This window comes from Augochlora pura, chromosome 8 (assembly GCF_028453695.1).
Source record: "Augochlora pura isolate Apur16 chromosome 8, APUR_v2.2.1, whole genome shotgun sequence".
NCBI classification, from domain to species: Eukaryota; Metazoa; Arthropoda; class Insecta; order Hymenoptera; family Halictidae; genus Augochlora; species Augochlora pura.
Window position 1 is genome coordinate 12,408,181 of NC_135779.1, and position 21,680 is coordinate 12,429,860.

The window sequence follows — 21,680 nt, forward strand, 5'->3', positions numbered from 1 at the left end:
TTAATGTCTGTTAATGATACTTGTTTTCTTGTATTTCCAAAATATGTTAGTACCACAAATACATACAGGTCCACAATCTACTTATTGTGTGGGGAACAATAATATGGAATATGAACCGAGAATTCGATTGTACCCCCATTCCTTGCTTTATCTAACATTATTGAGTCACGGCAGTTTCGCTGTATGTCGAGTAATATCCTGGTTATTAATAAAAAAAGAGAAACGGAGAAATTGTTATAACTTTCCCTGTTGGTTGCATCATTGCATAGGAAATCACAGACAATAGAATTTCTAACGTATCAGTTATTGTCATAATTGTAGTAAATAGAAAAATATTTTAGGTGCATTCTTCAAAATGTACACAATGCGAAGTTGATATTGTGTGTTTCATTAATGAAGTATTATCATTTTGTGTGAAGTTGTTGCGTACTGTGCGATTGTGTACAAATCAGACATTAATAATCTTCATCTTTCTCGCCACTATTTGTATTATTTACTATTTAAAAAATCTTTACTAGAGTCCTTATTACTAGACAACATATATTACTGCAAAATAAAAATTGTCTATCTCGATTGGAATAAACGAAAGTCGAATAAAAATATATTTCCTATGTAAAAAAATTTAGTAAGTTGAAAATAATATATTTTCTTAAAATCTTTAACCATTTTCATTGATTTTATGTTTCATATGCTCATTTTTCTCATGACTGCATCAAATCCGCTGTCTATTTATTACAGTAATCGTTTTTCATCTACAGAGCTAAAAGAGTTTCAAAACGTTGATCGTTGGTAATTAAGTGCTTTAGTGAGATAGATAAGAATATATAGCAGCACAATATATCCTGGGGTCAATAAAAAAGATTATATACAAATCCGAGTAAATGGAACCGATTTAATTTAAAACGATGATAAGTCAGAGTGAACCACTTGATTGTCCGTGATCATGGTAATAATTGAATAGACAAAAATATTTGGTACAATTTCAGTGTTTTACAATTACATTTATTTATTGCACCAATTAGCATTGTTCTTACACTTTTCGATTCACTATTTGTTAGTTTTTTAATTCCTGTAGTAGTACATTTTCTTTTACAGTTACGATGAGAAACACTTGTTTGTTACTAATAAATTCCTATACGAAACAGGTAATTTATTGTTCGCCATTGTTGATTTCAATGTTTAAATATTGGCAACGGAAGAGTACGATTTTATTTCGATTTAAAAGACTTGTCTAACTTTTATGTTTTGTTAGGTTATGTGTAAAATCTTTGTTATAATACAATGAGTTGACAATGGCATTATTCCGCATTTAATGGTTTTTATAATAACGACAAGATTGAATTTATTAAAACTTTGTACAATTTCTATTGCAATATATGCTTGAATGAAAACATTTATCAACTGAATTCTTATACAAACATTTTTCTAGTATGAATACACTTTTGCATTTTCTGCCAGTTTTCTCTAGAATTTCAATTATGATTGATCAAATGAAAGAGAAGTTACAAAATCAGCTGATAACCAATCAGCTGTTGTAATCTCCTTGAAAAGTGTGTAAATTGCTGAAATGTTTTATCTTCTTTACATTTATTTACTTAACGCGTCAGCTGTTTTTCATAAATACACTCGTCGCGTTACGATGATGTTACAATTGTGAATTCACTCGTGGATAAAGCATTGAGAGCAGAGGTACTGTAAACTGATTTATTCCTATGACTAAAGTTGCATCAAAGTGATTTAAAGCATTAGATAGTAAACAATTGTCACCTGATGTCTGGGTTAGTTGAACGAATGAGAAAACTACACGATCGTCGTTCGAATGCAGAAACGACGTTCGCCCGCGAGCCACGTATATGCTGGCATCCTTACAGAAGACAAATGATTTCAGTTGTAAAGTTACCAACGTGCCGCAAGAAATCGACGTCAACGAAAACTACGTAATTAGGTGGTATCGCGAGAAATGCGTTGGCTCAGATAATTTCTCCCTCGTTGCCTTTATTCCCCCGTTTCTTTTGCGCCCGGACCAGCTGCTATTAAATGTATCGTAGTCTAAACGGATGATACGATTGACAGCGGTTACAGTTATTATGGGAATGTTTACGGAAGATTTTTGGAATGGTAAACAATCGCCGTGATTGGACAAAATTGCTGATAATACGTGCACGCGCCGTACATGTGATCTGTCGCCCGTCGATTTTAGTTAATGCATTTTTGGTAGCTCGATTATCGCCAACAGCAGCCAATTTTGCGCGAAAACATCGACAATGAAGTATAATTAAACCTGAAGCACTTTTTGCAGGATAGATTTCTACCCACGCGTAATATTTACATCCGTAATCCTGACACTATTACCGCTTTGACATTAAGATAATGAAATAAAATTTGATAATGAAATAAAATATACCAAATATTTTATTACATTTTGTTATGTTCGAAACTATATCCCCCTTTTATTTTCCTTAAAACTGTTACTTAAATCTGCCCCCCTACAGCGAAAGTACCTGCTGGTTAACGTTATCAGCAGAGTACGCATCATCCTTTGAATACTTTTTAAGATTCTTTCATAGTATATGCATTTTGTAGAATTTTAAACTTTTAATTGTTAGGTCATTAAGTACGAAATGCTTACTTTATAATTGTACTAGAACATTTATGCATTTCATACTTAATAACTTAATAATACATTTCACTATTTTAACAGAAACTAATGATCAGAACTGAAGTAGCTGTTTCGAAACATACTAGTAACTTAACATTTATCTTAAAGCAGTGAAATTCTAATTTAGTACAAAGAATTTATTAACCCTCTATAACACTGCGGAACCTTTTTGGCTATAAATTAGCATTCCATTTTGTCGCCGTCTTAAAAAGCTGTCTCTACCACTATATTATAATTTAAAATCCGTCATTTCAACGTGTTTAGTTGTTCCACTGATAAACGCAAGTCGAGCACAATTTCACTTCAGTAAAAATACCAGCCACCTATCCTGCAATGTCCAAACAACTGCGACTGAGCTACGTTCAGTATTTACTCACAGTTATCATTGTTCTGTTACAGATGAAAATTGAAACCTCCCAGGATATGACGTAAATGTGATGGCTCCTGAGGTAAGGGCAAACGGCACAATGAAGAGGAATCTCGCGCCGTAATCTCGCCTCCTGCGATGTTAGTCACAGAGACACCCTCCTCGATGGACAACCTGCCGAATATGATGTCGGTGCTCGAGGAGGAGGCAAACGTCGATATCGATGACGCGTTTCCACCGCACGTCGACACGACGAACATCGTCATACAGCCAGAGTCGCCCACCAGCAAGAAACAAGCGCTAAAGACCTTCAACGAGGTCAATGCACTCCTACAAGCTAACAGAAAGAGGGAGGTAAAGCTGGTCATAAGGGAGAACGCGTGGCCATTGAACAACGGAATTAGGACACAGCTCTGGCCGACTCTTTGCAACCAACATGCACACGGCAAGAACATGCTGGACGGCTTCTATTGGGACATGGTCAATCAAGTTTTTGGGACTACAGGTGCGATTTAGTGTTTAGTAGAAGCCGGTGCTATGCTCCTTTCTCCCACTGTTTTATATTTCTTTCTACAAATATTCTGATAAGCAGACTGCGAACCTTTGTGCAAACTTTCATTTCTATGATCTTTTTTATAAAAACCTGAAGGAGGGAAGGATTTCTTACACCAACTAGAAAATGCCGTACGATAAATGTAGAATAATAATGCAATCAGCTTTTGGTAATATGCATGTTTGTTTGTATTTTAAAAACTTGCGTGAACCATGAATGCACAATAAAGAAATAAGGTCAGGAGATAACTTCATCGAATATAATACGAGTTATGAAGATAAGTCGGTTTTGGGGCATCGACAGAATTAAAGTCGTATGGTTCTCTGACAAATATCTCTGTTATATGTAAGAATTGTATACATATTTTTGTTTTTACAAAATTTTCAGTTACTATGTGCTCATAATTTGTACACATGATGCATTGAGTTCGTAATTCTTCATGTTGGTCCATCCAATAATGCCTTCTATAAAACATTTATGATGCATTCATACTGTCTTAGGTATTAGAAAGTGCAGAGAGTAAATCTGAAATATGAATACAAGAATTTTATTTTCTGACGATCTGATGCTTTAATTAGACGCAATTATAAATAAATTCCGCATAGTCGCGAGCTGTGCAGGATGTGTACAACATATGTATGAAAAAGAACAATATATTTTCAGATTCTCCAATCATTTACTCTAGAACGATTAAAATATTAGAAGGTTTAATGGTTGCTTAAGGGAGGATCATTTTGTATTCATGTATGAAAAGTGCTATAAATATTACTTTTTCTGTTCGAGGCATAATTATTTACACGATAATATTTAAATAATGCATTTTGATATCCGTTAATATACAAATAAAGTGCAAACAATTTATAGAAAAGCATTGCTAGAACAAAACAACATGTTTCAAATTTTGTGGACACTATTTAACCCTTCCCTAAGCTCGCTAGGGTTAAACGTCCATCTATTCAACTCTAATTCGTTTGATCTGTTCCTACAAAAATTTGCATAAGCTGTCACAGTGTCAAATACTATCGACGTAACTCCTAAATGCACAAAACCCGGAGTCCTAGCATCAAAGTACCCTCACTTTGTACCACCCGACTCGACAAAGCGAAGCTCTATGCGCAGTGTCACAGTTCTCTGAACAGACGAATCTAATTATTCTCGGCGGTGTATTTGTCTGAGAGCTGACGATCAGAATTCTATATGTTTGCAGAGCTGCCGGAAAAATCAATCATGTTACCACCGTTCGTGGATAGCACTCATTGTCTGTCGTACAATCTGACAAGAAAGGGCAGGAGTGTCGCGGACAGAGTTGTATCTGTCCTGGGATACGCTTGTCCCGACATCACCTACAGTCCTTCGCTATACCCGATCACGGCGCTTCTTCTTCACTTCATGCCAGGTGGGTGCAAATAAACAGGTTGTCCAGATGGGACACTTCTTTCACCCCCTCCTCCCGCTCCGCGGCACAATGGAAATTCACATCGCGTGCCGTACGCCGGTTCCTTCGGTCGATCGCATAAATAAAGATGTAGACACGCGGTTGGATTTGCTCCCAGTTATTAATAGCTCGAAATCGGGATACTCACAAAATACGTTTTCTTACAGAGGAGGAGTGTTATCATTGTATGGCCAGTCTGGTTGCTGCTAAGGACAAGATGTTTATTACGCAAACGAAGCTTCTGTACGAAGTTACCTGGAAGACGGTTGAGCAAATCACCAAAAAGCACGTGGTACGTCTGTTATTACCCCGAACAGATGAGTCACGTCATTCGGCTACGTGAATATGTTTCGTTTGAAATCATTCCCATTTCCTAGTGCATGTATCGTATGCGCGAAGAATGTTCCACATTTTCTTAACTATACCTCTGTGTCTGAAGGTAAAGAGCGCATAGCGCTCCGACAGATAGGGGCTAGCCGGTTGGAACCATATTATGCTTTTACTCATTACTTAGAGACTATAGAGGTTGATCTTTGTCAGATCAATTTTGTTTTGCTTCTCGAGAAATTCTTTACTGCTAAAATCTTCGGTCAATAAAGCAATATTTTATTTATATATTATGGTTATCAAATATACTCTTACCACGCTTTGTATGCACTAGTATTTCCTTGCAATTTTTAGAAAGCTTAATTAAATGCAAATCTTATAATACTTTAGCATATTGTGCGTATGAAAATATTAAGATATTTGAAAAAATCAACACCTTGTAAGATTAAAAATAAACAACCTTCGTTCATTTATTTCTATAAAGGACTTTCCATCGATTCCAGTACAAGAAAGGTAATCTTGTGAGAAAATACATCCTTACATTGCTCAACTTTTATCTCCACTTTCATTTTTAAATTTCAGTTACATTCAAGATGTAACACGCTCTAATTCACACATCGTTAAAAATTGTTCTGTATAGATTAGCTTAGACTAACAGATGTTTAGCTTCGATGAAATACCGGTAGAAATTCTTCAGATATCGATGAAAGTCTTAGATAAGTGAAATATGCGTTGCCAGAACATGAAAGCGAGAGTGTCGGAGCTCTGGAAAATCGCAGCGTCGAGAGATGTAATTCTTACTTGCGCTTTCTATTGCAGAAATCGGCTGCGGTACATTTAGCAAGGCATTGTTCAGGATCAAGAGCAGAGAGAATTTACATGGATTGGATCTGGTGGATATTACAGCTTCTTCCATTCCAACATCTAGTCAGGGTTATGGACTGTTTCCTACACGAGGGCATTAAGGTCTGTATTCGCGGAGCGCTGAGTAATATAATTCAAAGCGTTCTGATTTTTATTGCATCTTCTTGTGGGCGTGTTGAAAAATTTTGGCTCCTGTTCAAGAATATGTAGCAGAATCTACATATATGTATATACATATGTATGTACAATGTGAAATGCTCTTCCAGGAATAGTATGAATGTAGAATTCAAGTGTTGACCGCATGCCAATGCCGAATCAATTTTTAGGGCATTCAGAAAAATACAAAAATATATTTATTGCTTACATTATTTTATTTTATAACTTTTCGCTTAGCACTTTTATGTTTGCTTATTTTATAAATAAACTGTGGTATCTGTAGATTTGTAAAATACAAGGAAACATCTATGCTAATCATAATCAATAGTTCGTTTTAAAATTATTTTGACCTTAAAAAGTTATTCAATATATAGAGATTTTTTCACAGCATTTATATTTTATAAAACAACTTACGAAAATAAAAAGTTGTTTACAGACGCATATCTTGGTTATAAAAATAGATAATTGTTAAAATTAATCTTGCTCGTTCATTTTATATCGTTGTTTCAAATATGAGTTGCATGTATCACATTTGGACGAAGTGTAAAACAAGACTGGATGAATATTAACTGAAAGTTTTAAGTACAAGATCAGCATTTAAATCACGTTTTCATTTCTATCGATGAATCATGTATTTTGTTTCTGGTTATATTTCAGGTCTTTTACCGAGTAGCGATGGCTATAGTTTTATTATTCTATAAGCACTCATCCTTGCAAAACTCTGAGTGGATGAATGAAATTTCCAAGAACGGTATCGACGCCGCGTTGTCGAAATTTTGCAGGCAGATACCGGTGAGTAAAGCGATCGGTACGTCCGGCACGGTGGCGTCGGAGAACCGGAAGATGAGGACGTAATCGCGTTTGTATTTGCAGGTGACCCCGGCCAAATTTTTGCGTACCGCATTTGGGATACGTGGACTCAGCTCAGCATACATATCAAGGGTATTTTTGCGCACAGAGATGGCTCTCAAAAGTAGAAGCGTTTTAACGGGATCCAGATCGTTGGCTCGATCCCGGTCCACGGACAATCTGCCCACGAGCCAGTCCCAAGTCAACATTCAGATGATGTCGCACACGCTCACGATACGAGAAGTACGTTATCCGTATTCCTCTACTTTTCAAGAAACAGCATGGATCGGTAAAATTGCGGAAAAAACCGATCCTTGCGGGCGGACTCACGTACATGAAACGAATTCTAATCCCCTGCGATCGAATTTGATAAATTACTCTGTTAATCTTGTGTCCAAGGGTTTCAATAATTTTTTTACATTGGCATATTAACGACGACGCTGATAAGACTACAATGCCCGTACATATATGTCAGCCGATTTTTCACGGATTATTTAAATGTTCAGAACGATTATTTTCTTGTTTGCGAGAAGTGTCGCAGGCGTTCAAGGTTTAGTATCAATAGCTCACTAAAGTGTTTACAGTAAGATGATAAACGTAGACGATACGATAAGTTCATCGTATAAACATAGTTTCTTAGGGTAAACCAAAGGCGAACAATGCGAAAGCTGTTCAATTATTCACTTTGTTTTCAGAAAGAGTGTGAAGACACGTACAAAGACAGGGTATCGTATAATTATCTTTTTGGGAAATGTGTTGTTAGTTTCATGTGCTCTGCCCTATGTTCCTGAACTACTACCTGTTTTACATTCATTCATACTCACCCTTTGTCACACTTATCGTGCCAGCTTTATCGCTGTTACCGTCTATCCACTTGCAGTTACTGCCTTTCGACTTAATAGAATAACAAAGATCTCTTCTATTGTAAGATTCATTATCTATTCATCAGGTATTCACTGGCTTTCAGTGTTCTGCAAGTAAAACATTAAAATCGTAATGATAATTAAGAAAGGTAGACTCGTGGGTGTACACTTTGTCGAAAAAAACGTCGATGTTCAGAATATAGACGGTGATCGTTCACTGGTGAACTACGGCAGACGATTACGTCTCGTTGATCTTTGGAAGCGATTAGAGGAAAACCCTTGAGAACATTTAAACGAGTATTGCTTCAAAAACTCTGGTTTATCGCAGTGTTGTCTTTATGAATCCCGTTGTAACAGCTGTGAAACTGACGAAACAGGCGCTGCAGCGACGCATCCTTTGATTTTGTACCGATTATTATTTATGCTTCCTTAGCATATCGATACATGATTTTGTTATCAAGGTTATTTGTTGGCCACACTGGTTAATAGCGAATCGAACATTCATCTGTTATATACGATGCCACAAGTGATATTAAAACTTGACATTATTGCTGGCCGTCTTTCTTTGTACGCTCTGTGTTTCCGATGGTTTTAACCAATCTTTCGTATTAATACATTCTCGTTGATAAAAACGAGCCACAGCCGTACACCAATTATAACTGACGGTTCTATGTTGTCTTGTGTCATGCTGCGTTACTGGAATGATGATGGATTTAATGGTGATGGGTGTAGGGTGCACACAGTCCTGGACCACGTGCTCTGTCAATGGGCGTTTATCCCATACAAAGCATATGCTCCCAGATTCTAGACATGCCTGATGTAAGTACCTGCCGGTCGTCAATTAAACAAAAAGTACCGCAGTAGCAGAATTTTCTGTAGTACGCTGGTGGCCTCTCTGTGGCATGTCGATATTGTCGTTAATTGGTGTACATACAGCCACTCTAAAGTTATATATTTATGGGTATTGTCTACGTCGTTCTCATCTCTGCTGTTATCTCCAAGATGGTAGCCAACGCGTGTACGATAGAGTCACGTTGGTCGAACTGTGGCAATCGTTCACACGTTCCTCTAAATTGCAAAATGGGTCAGACCGATGTAAATGAACCGTTGATTGTCTCCCATTTGGAAGCTACGTGCAAGCACCGTTGGCTGGTTCTCGATTGAGTTATTGTTGTAGCTTTGTAGTTACGGTATCGTTGTTACTTCTGTTGCCACTTCTTATTGTCTAAGGTTCCGTACCTTGCAGTTTATGCGTTGAACTGAATGGGTGTATTATTTGATTTACTATATTGATTTAGAACAATGCACCGCTTCGTGCTCCTCTAAACGTACCTAAGCTACGAGTTTGTTCACCCCCTGCTATTAACTTGGCATGCGTTATTTTTTTTCTATTTTACGCATTCATGGGCGACACCGTAGAATTCCATCGGCGAACCGAATCATTATTAATTTGTGTTATTGTGATATTTATGCGAATGTCGGTTAATTTTTCTGGTGATGTGATCAGTGTGTAGTACCAATAACAAGTAGTAATGAAACGATGCCAGTGATTTTAAACTACTTCCAGCATTGTTAGAGATGCGTGCAACTTAGTTGTAGATGTCAATGTATATTTTTAATATCAGCCGATCCTTCGTTATATCATGTGCACTGTATCATCAATTTCCTAAGTCACGATCTTGATTCATTGAAAGTTCAACATATAGTTTAGCAGTTCATTTTTACATTGTATGATGCTATCGCATTTTGCATGAAGAATGTTTTTTATCATTTTATACATGCATTTTTAGTTTCTTTAGTATTTGCTGAATTTTTTATAGTACTCTTTTTAATTACGGCTACATATTTATTATTGTACTGAGGAATTTTATGCATTTACGATGTATACATATTTTCAAAAGATATTTAATTTACAAAGAAAATTAAATTTGATTCGTTGTCATTCAATATGCATAAACATCCACAGTTTATTTATTGTACTATTAGTTTGTTCACGTTTAACAAACATTTAGAAATTAATTCAAATAACAGTAATAATGGAAAATTTATTTGTAAGAGAAACAATTAATCGATAAAAATGAATCAAACATTGATCGAATATTTATTACGGGATATTGAAAATTCAAACCTTGACATTGAAGGATTTTATATAAAATTTTTATATTTATAAGCTTTATGGTTACGTTATTTCTAATTTACTTTTTCAGTCAAACGCATGATTCGCTGCTGTGATTTAGTTTGCTGTATTCTTGAAGGATTAGAAAATTACCGGAAACTAATGTTTGCACAGTCACGTATACCAGTCTAACTGTGAACAATGCTCTAATTTTCTTTTTATTTTGTGATAGTTATTCACGTTGTGGTCCTGGCTGCCGATGCGGATTACCATGTATCAACCAATACTGCTATACACAACAGAAGAACATGGTTGTTCGTTGACAACATTTTACGTGAGGGTAGAACAACACGAACCAACCTTGTTGATGATAAAGACCTGTAATAATGAAGTAGGTATTCTACACTTCATAAATTGACTTGTTTATTCTCCAATTTCATTTCTATGAATGCAATAAATATTAATTTTTATGTATCTACTAAGGTGTTTGGTGCCTATTGCTCCACGAGATGGTGCGAACGCAATATGAAAAACGATAAAGGACAAAGACAAGCCTACTTTGGCACAGGTGAAACGTTTCTGTTCAGTTTGTATCCTGAACGAGCAAAATACCCTTGGGTAGGCATGGACTCTTCGCACAATGATTCCAAGGTCCATCATTCGGCTGAGCTGTTCATGGCAGCAGATTCTAAAATGATAACCATTGGTGGCGGGTAATACTTATTTTATATAATATATACAAACATACTAGTTTATACAAGTCGTCAAGAATTATTTTATATGTATTCTTCTGTTTTCTTCATAAACATGGCAGAGCCTTGTAATGCACCATTAATTTGAATGACCCATTATAAGAAAAAATTACAAAAGAATACTATGAAATTTACACCCTCAAACAATCGTTCTAACTAATTTTTATTCTCAGAGATGGACAAGCCATATGGATGGACGAAAACATCAGATTCGGTAAGACAGATCGGTGCTCCACGTTCAACAACCCGCCTCTTTGTGCTAACGGTGACTTCGAGATTAGGGTACTGGAGGTATACGGTTTCGCCGGTGCTTGAGGAGAATACAGGTTTCGGCATTACGACGCAATGATTTATTTGATTCCCTACTGCCATTTAGCAACTCTGTTTCTCTATATACAGAGTTCTACACATTATATACAAGTGTCTTCGTGTGTGTAGAAACATTACCGCATCGACATTAACGCGGTCATTGTCGTAATGCATCCTTAATCACTTGCTGAGTACTAGTATTACTATTACGTGTGCATGTTTTGTTGCTGAGGCGCTAAACAAAGGTTCTGTACCGAATGAGATTACGCAAACTTTATATGTATCTCTTTCGTTTCGTTAAGCTTCCTATTTGATTAACTGTCTCAATGTCCTGCGAAAATGACTATGCGATTCTTGCGTTCACTGTGTCATAGATTTCTTATTCTATCCCAGCGCGTAAACATGAGTCTGCGACACAATGAATTTTGACAATAATCGGCGTTGAGGCAGACACTTTCAGTTATACGCAGCCTTGCTATCCAAAGTGTACATATGTATAAACGATTGGTTATTTACTTGAATACTTAATATTCATTTTGACTAAATGCTATCATTATGTATTTGTATATATACAGGGCATATATGGAGACAGCCTCTCAAGATTGAAACTTCATGTACACCTCCAACGTTTTCGAAGGAGAACGTTTTTTGTTTTAGACGATGCTCCCTGTATACATCATATTATCGCAGATTATTTCATTGAATTTATTGTTAATTATACAGTTTTGTCAGAAATGCTCGTATACATGTGTTAACAACTTGTAATGTTTATTACTTTAGTATTGTTATGTCTAGCTTTAATCAGTTGTTAAAATACAAATGCGAGAGAATCGAAAGGAAAAATACTGTTTATATATATATACATATATGTTACATATTGTGTATGTCACGCGTTACCTGTGTATGTGTGTATATATATATCATATACAGATGTGTACGTTAATCTCATATATTTTCCTATAAATATTAGAAGTAATGCCCCTTGCGCAACCAGATTTCATTACACTCGCAAATCATTCATACGCATCTACACATACTCGATAAAGTGATGAACCGTGGAAAGACATTCGAGAAGACAAAATGGCAGGGGGCGAATGGTACTTTTAAACAACGATATCTTCTTCTTCTTCTCCTTCTTCTTCTTCTTCTTTTGTAATTTCTCGGTGATGATTTCATTTTGAAAGGGACACCTTCAGTTGAGTCGTGTAATAATTGACTCGCTTTCTAAAACCGGTTACGAAGCCATAACCTTTACGTAGCACTTTAAGAGTTTGTATATTTTATATAGCATACGTAATTCATGTTGATAGCGAATCGGACTGGTACAGACGGAACGATATGTATATTTCTATGCGTTATGTTCTCTTTTCTCTATTTTTTTTTTCAACACACTTCGGGGCATTCTGAAGAAGCGTACTAGATGTTACTGTCGGTTATCCTTCGTCTCTCTTTGTGATCAAATCTGTATCGAAATCGTACGGTACAGGATTAACTCTTAGAGTACCTGCTTCTGTGTTTAGTTTCTTGTTGATTATTTCTTTTTTTTATTATTCGAGTGAAAGGACGAGAGGAAGAGTGGTGACAAGCGCGAGTGTATCTAGAGGTGTCTAATTTAGATCCCTTGGTTGTGATGTAGAAGTGGCTGGCACCACTTTTGTCCGAGCGACAATACCTACTAATTATAATTGTTTGCGTGGGAGGTTCGTGTATCTTTCACCCCCCGTCACTTTATCACCAATTTCAAAACAATATTTCACAAGATACGAACGATACATTTAACGAAATATATTATGACTGGTGATAGTTTAAAAGATAAAAACGATAACCATAAGAAATAACGACAAAATAGTAGAATGAAATTTTATAAAAGAGATTGCGAGAAAGTTGAGCTCTCCGTCGATTCATCCGTCAGATATTGTACACGTACAGTTCCGCCTACAGTAGCATTAAGTATGTTCTTAAGCGATCGTGTATCCGTCAACGCTTCAGATTCAACTTTCTTCAAACCGAAACTCTTCTGTAGAAATTCAGTTCTATATTTTCGACGTATTTTGTTGCGTAGGATATCTATCTGTTACAAAGCAAATGTTATCAAGCATCGAAACACCGAAAAATTCAAGAAAATGAGCCTAAGAATCGCTCCATGTACCCGATTGATATAACGTCTCATTTTTACAGATTCAGATAGATAGTTCAAGCTAGTTGGTTCTTCGTATAATCTCTTTGTAAGAGGCTTAGAAACATAAATGGACGAACAATGTATCGAAGTACAATCAATACTACACATTTATGGCGCTATCGAAGTCAGTTCTAAATGTAACAATATCGAATTTAGCAGTCGAACCCTTTTCCAACTTGTGCGTACGTTTCAACAGAGCTTAATGTAACACCTATGTAATCTTAAATTCTAGCGATTTACACTCGATAACGTCGTGTCAACGATTTTTAAATCCTGCGAGAATGAGTGCGAAAAAAGGGGTAACACTGCTGATCTCACAGAGGAATTATAGTAGTAGAACGTTTTAAATGTATCCGTTTTACATTTTGACAAGTCTGTGTTAGGATTATGGACTACAGATGGTTCGCTCATTGCGATGAAAGAAATCTTCTCGGAAGATACTTTGCCTTCTTAAAGGGACTCGTAATGTTAAACAAGTGTGGATACATGGATCGAAGCTATAAAAGTGAGGATAAAGCTGAATTTAGCATGCGAATGATGCGAGGGCGGAAAAATGTATTTGGTAGGATGCGAGGATAGTCAGAGAAGAGGTAACTCCGCGTGCATAGAGTTCAATGCGAGTTTAAATTATTTCGTTGTTAATTTATATTTCCATACGCTCATCCACAAGTTATGCTTCACATATTTCGTTTTCACGCTATTATCCTCTTCATGGCTATCGCAGGACGCACTTATCAAAAGGAAACAGTGTACGTTACACGAAAAAGTGGTTGCAAGTGCTGCTGGTGCGAACGATGTAGAATTGTTGTGAAATCATAGTCGTGTGTGATAAATGAAAACAGCATGAGTGAATATTTATTTATTGTATACTCGTAATCGAGCGAAAGGTGATGTGCTGAAAATGGAAAGTATTATTGTTCAAAGTTTCTAACGTAGCACAGCATAACATAACTTACACTAGAAATTAATATATATATACGTACATATGCATATGAACTGTATATATAAATATATACAATAAATATATATTCATATATACATATATAAATATAACTCAATAAACGACGAAAAATGAAAATAAAACGTAATTGAATGGAGTGTTTTCAAGCTTTCCGCAATGTTGTTATGCTATATTACGTTATATATATACATATACACATATACATACAGTACTACATAATATATATTTATATATATAATGTAATATATACGTATATATATAATGTAAGTTATACCGTTTCCGGAAAGAAATTGTTGCGTCTCGATGCTACTTTATCATATCATCGTTGTGAATAGAATATTGTTATACACAAATCTATTGTCCCGTTTCATTCCTTCTATTTTGAGAAGGACATCTCATGTGACGTTCTTAACATATATACATACCATTGCATGTGACCCCAAGAGCCAATATGTGAAAGTAAATTACAATGTCAAGTTCATTTAGACGTATCATCAAACTGAAATCTTTGGAATGAATAACATTATTGAAATTACCACCAATAAAAGCAAAGTTATCTTCCATTTTCCACTACTCGATTTGTATATTTGAATAACCAGCGGATAAAATGCAGGGTTTATTAATTTTAAATACAGATACATTAACTTTGGAGCGTTTCATTTCTGAAATAAGAGATTGTTTTATTATGAAGATTTCCATAAATTAATAAATGAAAAGTCATATGTTTAATCGATTAATAGGAATTAATTAAAACTTTCTTGGGATAAATATAGACATTTGATCTTGTGATATTGTCGTTTAACAGTAAAGCAACTCCTAGGATAGGCAACCTGCTATACTGTTTTCAGCGTTTACTTAATTTCTGTGAAATTTTTTTCTTAAACCTCGCGCGTTTCTGATAACTAATTCTATAAATGACCCTCAGACAATATTTGGCTCAAATTTGCTTTATTCCGTAGATTAACAAATTATGTTTCTTTTGTTATGTCAAATTTTTAAAAAATCACGCTTTCAATACAGACAAATAGAGGTAAAATGATACCATTACCTAAAAGAAAATAATTGAATTTTTGCTTTGAGCAACGTATCTACTTATTTGTTTTTATAAGTAACACGAACTTATTTTTTCATTATTTTCTAGTATTTTTAACTGACAATGTATAGATTTATTACATACCGTGCCAAGCTGTTATTAATAAAATTGGATCACTTGAACTTGTAGGGTTTTTCACGATCATTGGAATAGAGTATATTCTATATTAAAATAAAGAAACCAAACAATTTCAAATCATTTGCGTTCCATTTCAGGCTGAAAGTGTGACATTTAATTTAGGTAACTATGTAGAAACGTACGAAATTTTAATTTAATCAAATTAGCAACATTAAAACATCCCTCTCACTAAAAATATTTGTCTTTGATATTTGAGCATTTGAATACAGCTCCTATGTAACGATAAAAATGTACTTTTTCCAGCTGTACAGCGGTGTATGCAGGGATCACATTTACAAGGCATTGACATAACAGCTTTAGGTTGAGCCTTGTGTAGTCGAAGTCACCAGTATTGCACGCGCTGCGTACCCTACGATTTCGACGGTGCGTTCTTCTTTCCATATTTGTTTTCAACAACGCATTGTTACAATAAAAATGAAATAATCAATTCCATGGAGAAATATTTTATCGGTGAAATCTTCGTTAACATAAAAATTCAGTGTGTCGTACGTGTTATAAAGTAACAAATCTTAAATGTTTTATAACAATGTTTCATTTTGCAATGTTTACTTACAATGGTTAAAGTGTCCCCACCGAAATTTGTGCCATTTCTTCTACCTGCGTCAAGAGTAAGGTAATTACACAAGTTTAGATATTCATTAGTGAATTATTTAGTTGTACGATAATTTTTTAAAAGATTGTATCTATTAACAAGGAGTTTTTTATCGTTCATTATTTCGCAGAGCTTTATTAGTTCATGAAACTTTGTTTATTCAATTTCCGAAGCGAAATAAAAATTTAGACAGCGTCCTCGTTGCCGGTCCGAATGTTAACGATTTCGTAAAGTAAAAGCGTGATGGGAGAAAGTGAAGGGAGACAAAAGCGTCATACGTTAGCCATCGCGAATCGTCAGCGAACACTTTTTGGAGGTGCAAATAAAAAGGGCCGGATTTTTTCGTTTGCGTGAATATTTTAGGGCAAAGGGAGAGGGGCACAGCCGTTACTTGCAGCCCGTATCTACCATTGAACGCTGACACGACACATATATCATGCTGTCAGTTACTCATCGTTCCTTCGATTCTCCTGCTTTTTTTCTACTGCGCCACTTATAAGATTCGATGATGTGCCTATTCAACCGAGCAATGAGATATGTAAATTTAAGCAAACGATGGTAAATGAGCTTCCCGTATAAGCACTACAAACAATTCGTCGCGCTAAAGAATTCTGGACACATCATTAAACTCATCGCGCTTCTTCGAAAGGAACAGCAGTCGAATCAAAATTTATTTAATAGTGTCAATAAATTGACATTCTTCAGTCTTTTTAGTATAGCTATAAATACTAATTTGTACCATAAGTGTGTGGAAACCACAGTTCCCTTATCACTCTACGAAAATAGACACTTTATTATCGTCCAATAAGAATGTTTTGATATGCTTTGACAGTTTCCGAATTGATCAAATAGTAACAATACATAGCATAATTCTTTTTTTATTGATTAATAAATCTGAGGATTTTTATTAAGGTCATTATAGTTCATTAATTCTTTTGCTGCCTCTATGACGCCAATATATGCTGAATATTGGGAATAAGAAAATTATATTTTCTTCGAACAGATTCTTTGATTAAATTATCTCACTTCGTTATTGCACAGTAAATTAAATACATGGTGTATTTACATGGTACATACATTGTGTTACAGCTCGATATCCAGTTAATTAAAAATAAACTTCTCTAATTTATGTTTAATTAATCCACATGTGCCTTGATAGGCAGCCATGATATATTACGAAGTTAATCCACTTTTAATCTGAATACCCAATGAATCTTATAAATAATTTAACAAATGTTGAGTGATTTTGCTGCTAAATGACTCGTTATATATGGAATACAAAATGATCAATGAAAATTAAAAGCTCTTCAACAGGCATAAACTATAATTTACATACTTGAGATTATTCAGTGCGATCGATCATTCTAGGTAATTAACGATTTTACGTTATCTGGCACTATTTTTACAGTAACATTTCGATACATAATTCGTTGAAATATTAGAATATCAATTGTGGTTTGTTCGTAACAGTTTTTCACTTATTATGCTATACTATACCAGCCTGACTGGCCGTTGCTATGTTTTAGCGTTCGTTATCACAAGATAATGTAAAGAGGAAATTGTATAATGTTTTAAACACTTGGAAGGCAGTAACACTGATAGCCGGTGCTCTGATAAAGGAAGTTTGGTTAAACTTTTACCTTTAAAAGTAAAACACATGCGCAATCGTGCTAATGGGTTTTCTTATATCCGTTAAGCTAATAACGTGCCGGAGGGTAAACACCTTTGGGGTCGGAAGAGTCGAACACGAATCATTAAAATGCCCTAGCTGTGTAAACTGTGTACAAGGTTATGATATAACACATTTCTCGCTTCTCATTTTCGCAGTTCCCTATGAACAATAAGAAAATTTATGCCCAACCATTTATAATACTCATTAACGCTCAGACAGTGGAGTTCGGGTCAATTTAAAACCAGAGTATAATTATTGATGTTTCACTGTCTAGTTTTTAATAATTAACTTACATCTTTACAGATTTTAGTATGGCCTACAATAAAACGTCTCTGGAAAGAGTGTCTCAAAAAGTTTGTTGAAAAAAATTGGTAAATAAAATTTTAAACGATCTGAGCATACTTTGTGTTATATTTTCGTATGTCAATTTTGTGTTAATCATGCGTCTATTACTTTATAATATTTAAATTCAGAATTTAACGCGACAATTTATTATCGACCTCTTCTATATAACTAAGGAATTTGTTTATTGTCATTTGTTTTTAATTTTAGGAAGAACTAAACAAAGTGACGAATAGGAAAAAAATAATGTAAGAGATGGGGGGATGTTGATTGATCTAACTTGTACGATTCTTTCGTTTCTATTTGTAGCAGCAAAGATCATGATTGATGGGTTATAATATTCAACTTCCTCAGCACCGACGATGACGTGTGTACTTTCGTTGTGGGGAATCACGAAAAGTTTCTCTCTAACTATTGCCAGTCGAATTCCTCCTACTCGTTTCATTCGCATAGTTTATCATTTTGCTTTCGATCAGACTCTTCGAATTAATACTTCGAACGTTGCTCATAATGTATGATTTTAGCATAGCTAATTTATCTAATGTTTACAGTTGAAATATGTATAAGGCCGACGAATATTATCTTTGCTAAGCAATGATGTTCGAGAAAATTTATACACTTTCATGAATGTAAAATGAATAGAATCGTGAACAAGTATATTTTCTTGTAAAACAATGGAACTTTGTTGTCAGCGTTAAAATGCATGTTTGCTACCCACAACGTACTTTTTCCACGCTAAACAGGAGAAGACATATGATAAGTGGTTTTACGTTATATAATTAACACTTGTCAGCATGCGCACTTTACCTGCAGGCGAATTCATTGACACAAAGTACACTCGCTTTTTGCGAAACGAAATGATTTCTTCCGTGTTATTATTTTAAATATTTGTTCTACATTTTGTATGTACGCTTATGTATTTATTACATAAAGATTGTAATTAATATGTAACTTAATTAACTGAGGTAGCTGATATAGTTAGAAGTTAAATATTATATAAAATCAAAACATAATAATTGACTTATCTAATTTCAGAGATCGAGATACCCAATGACTATGAAACATGTCGTTTTCGTAATTATGCAACTTTGTTAACATGAACATGCTATCATTAATTATCAGAAACATCGAGAATGTGCCAATCAAGTGTCATCTTGCTTCGTCAGCATTTTTAAGTCTTAGAGATGCATAGCTACACCGAACGAACCAACGAAGGAATTAAGAATCACTTTTAATTATATTATTTACATTCGTATAATCAAGTTTGTCGACCCTGAATCCCGAATGGAAGTCACAGTCAATTAGAACGGCTATTTAATCAATTGGTTATTTGCCAGTTTCTCTGACATCGAGTAATTTTATTTCGTGATACGAATGTGTAGCAAGGATACAATTTTTAAACGACGATCAAATTCCACGTCCGCACTATGCCATTTTCAGTTTCGCAATTTATAATGATTGGTGCTTAACGTTCACCATCTTAGGATTAGCGACCAATTAACAAGCGCGGTTAATTGAAACCGTGGACGGTTTTTCTCGTTTCGCATTTGAATCACAAACGAAGGAGACCGTTGTCTATTTGTGACCTAGTGCACTTTTTGTTCGCTTACATACGAACGAGTGAATTATATAGAAAATTTTCGCGACAGTTAGTCCCGTTGTTCGTTATTTTAATAATTGTATCGTCTCGAGCGAATCAGCGTGACCGTTAAATAAAGGAAAATATACCGGGCCATAATTTCTTCACTTTAGTATCCCTTGATAGAACATAACTATACAAGATATTTCATAATTCATGGTATAAATTGAGTCAGATAAATTCTATGATTAAAAATAGGATTAAATTCAAGAATAACAAAATTACGTGAGAGACTTCGTTTTCGAGGAAATTAGATATCAATAAATAACCAATGTTACGGATTGCACTACAAACTGTAGGTTGTCGTGACTATTTCTGTACATGACGAAATGTCAGGACTTATCTACATATCGTATTGTGTTCGTAGATTGTTCATATTAATCCTTTAAGAACCATAAGGTTGCTAAGAGTAGATATTAATATATAACTGCTTATTTTAGTTTGTTTCGACGTAAAATTGAATTACAAGTTCTTTTTTCATACGTTCTATTTTGACATTCTGTATAAAAAATACAGATAACTTTGTAATTAAATACAAGAATCACCAATTCACATAACCAAGTCACATAACCATCAGTTATTTATTAAATTAAACTCTTAAATTAAATTTTCTTCGAAATGTATCTGACCTTTTTTCTAGCTAGCGAACGATTCAACGAAAATCGGGATTTTTCTGGGAAATGTGAAGCAAAATTTTAGCCCTATTGTCATATCTTTGTCTTTATTTAAAAGCATGACATAATAAAGTTGTATAACCTTGTCTATCACCCATGATTAATGTAATCTTGTCAGATTCTGTAACAGATGCTACAAAATTATTGAAACTATTAGTGATAACAAAACAACTGTCGCCAAAAAATTTAATAATAATATTTTGTTTTCTTTTGAATGGATTTTATAATTGTCATTGTATCTATCAGAGCAGGTTGTAATGTTCTTCTGGCAAGGTGGTAAGCTGTTTATGTGCATTATCTACTTAGATGACTTCACCGTTCAAGGTATCCGATGCACACTATGCACAAACGCAACCGACGAACCTTGTAAAATATATTTTACCTCAATTTCGTACTGTTGTACGACATAATTCACAAATTATATTGTATAAATTATGATGATCAATTAAATTTGAAACCAGTTACCAATTTACTAATTATGTAATTTCTAAATTAAGAAATTCATTTTTCCAGAAAGATTTGTTCTGTTTGTGCTAAAAATTAATAGCAGCAATATTTCCACCAATTTACATCTGCGATGATTGCACAGAACAAAATTGTTGTATGAACAAATTAGTACATATTCCTTATATATCAGATAGATTAATCTGCAATTTTTGAAAAACAATAAATTTGCAATTCATTTTTAAAGAATTGCCAGAATCACTTTAATCATAGCACTTCCAACTGGGTTCCTGTTCAAAACATTTCTTGAATTATATCTAACCTCACTTGTTTCGACAAGAGTGCTTACAGAACTATCAAGAAGTAAATTCAAAATTTTTACCTGCGATTAAGACTAAAAGACATCCAAATAATTTTTACTAAATGAAACATAAATCAAATATAAATAAAACTGTCAGATTGTCTAAACTGAGATTCACTTGGAAAAGCGGCGCATAAAATCACAGGATGGCAGGACAAGTTCCTCTGTTGTCTCGTATGTCAGCAACGCGTGGCGTATGACGCTACCTGCATCAAGCATAAAGTGGCAAAAATGCAATGATGACGCGCGGTCTCATTATTATCGACATCATTCGACGTGGAAGTAAACCTTGAAAAATTGATAAAACAAACGATTTAACACGGCAGCGCGCGCGC

At 34.8% G+C, this 21,680-nt stretch overlaps 1 protein-coding gene across 4 annotated transcripts in view; it reads left to right on the top strand.

Annotated features, from left to right (window-relative positions):
• Nucleotides 1-15,379, top strand: part of Sky (GTPase-activating protein skywalker) — a 64,981-nt gene extending 49,602 nt beyond the window's left edge. Inside the window, exons 2-12 of one of the 4 annotated variants that reach the window (XM_078189331.1) lie at nucleotides 3,059-3,531; nucleotides 4,787-4,975; nucleotides 5,182-5,306; nucleotides 6,161-6,307; nucleotides 7,019-7,153; nucleotides 7,235-7,453; nucleotides 7,906-7,935; nucleotides 8,806-8,892; nucleotides 10,422-10,580; nucleotides 10,673-10,902; nucleotides 11,115-15,379. In XM_078189331.1, coding sequence (XP_078045457.1) covers nucleotides 3,165-3,531; nucleotides 4,787-4,975; nucleotides 5,182-5,306; nucleotides 6,161-6,307; nucleotides 7,019-7,153; nucleotides 7,235-7,453; nucleotides 7,906-7,935; nucleotides 8,806-8,892; nucleotides 10,422-10,580; nucleotides 10,673-10,902; nucleotides 11,115-11,256 — 1,830 coding nt within the window. In that variant the 5' untranslated portion in view covers nucleotides 3,059-3,164 and the 3' untranslated portion in view covers nucleotides 11,257-15,379. The remainder of the gene's footprint in view (nucleotides 1-3,058; nucleotides 3,532-4,786; nucleotides 4,976-5,181; nucleotides 5,307-6,160; nucleotides 6,308-7,018; nucleotides 7,154-7,234; nucleotides 7,454-7,905; nucleotides 7,936-8,805; nucleotides 8,893-10,421; nucleotides 10,581-10,672; nucleotides 10,903-11,114) is intronic. The other 3 variants (XM_078189333.1, XM_078189332.1, XM_078189334.1) reach the window with 3 other exon arrangements.
• The last annotated feature ends 6,301 nt before the right edge of the window (nucleotides 15,380-21,680 follow it).